The 595-nt window shown below is 41.7% G+C and overlaps 1 protein-coding gene across 1 annotated transcript in view; it reads left to right on the top strand.

The window, feature by feature from the left end:
- Window positions 1-536: 536 nt before the first annotated feature.
- Window positions 537-595, top strand: part of LOC102851414 (granzyme H-like) — a 37,677-nt gene continuing 37,618 nt past the window's right edge. The window contains exon 1 of the mRNA XM_006903158.1: window positions 537-569. Within this exon, the coding sequence (XP_006903220.1) occupies window positions 537-569 (33 nt within the window). The remainder of the gene's footprint in view (window positions 570-595) is intronic.

Genomic DNA, 595 nt, shown 5'->3' with positions numbered 1-595 from the left:
TATGGATTGAAGTTCAACAAGGAAACAAAGATTCTATCTACCCCTGGGCCAGTTGGCAGCACTGTGAGAAGTTGGAGAAGAGATTTAGGTTTTTAACCATTAAAGCTTGCTCAGATCCACAATCAACATCTTTGGCATAGCCAGTAAGGAAATCAAAAGACAAACTGCTCTATGAAAATATGCTCTAGAGATTTACTGAAGTGTCTTCTCCCAAGTACTGAGAAACAATGATGTCAGTGTAGAGACTAAGATATATGTGATCTGTGCTATGATCTTCACAACTACTTGCTATGCATTCGTGAGCTGGACAATGACTAAGGATGACAGAAGAAGAATCAATACCTTTGAGTTATGGTGCTGGAGTAGAGTCTTGAACCTACCGTGGACCAACAAGAAAATAAATAAGTCAGTCGTGGAGAGGGTGAAATCAGGGTTCTCCTTGGAAGCAAGGATTTTGAGAAAAGGTAGATAGTGAGCAAAAAAGAGGAGCCTCTCCTGTAGTGACTGGCACAGTTACTCCTGCTGTGGTTATAAGCATGGCGGAGGTTGAGAGAATGGTGCAAGATATGGTAAGGTGTCACTTGGTTTGTCACAG

The sequence above is a fragment of the Elephantulus edwardii genome, unplaced genomic scaffold (genome assembly GCF_000299155.1).
Source record: "Elephantulus edwardii isolate Elephantulus edwardi_28Jun2011 unplaced genomic scaffold, EleEdw1.0 scaffold00525, whole genome shotgun sequence".
NCBI classification, from domain to species: domain Eukaryota; kingdom Metazoa; phylum Chordata; class Mammalia; order Macroscelidea; family Macroscelididae; genus Elephantulus; species Elephantulus edwardii.
Note: the sequence above shows the minus strand (reverse complement) of the source record. Positions and strands in the feature narration are given on the sequence as shown.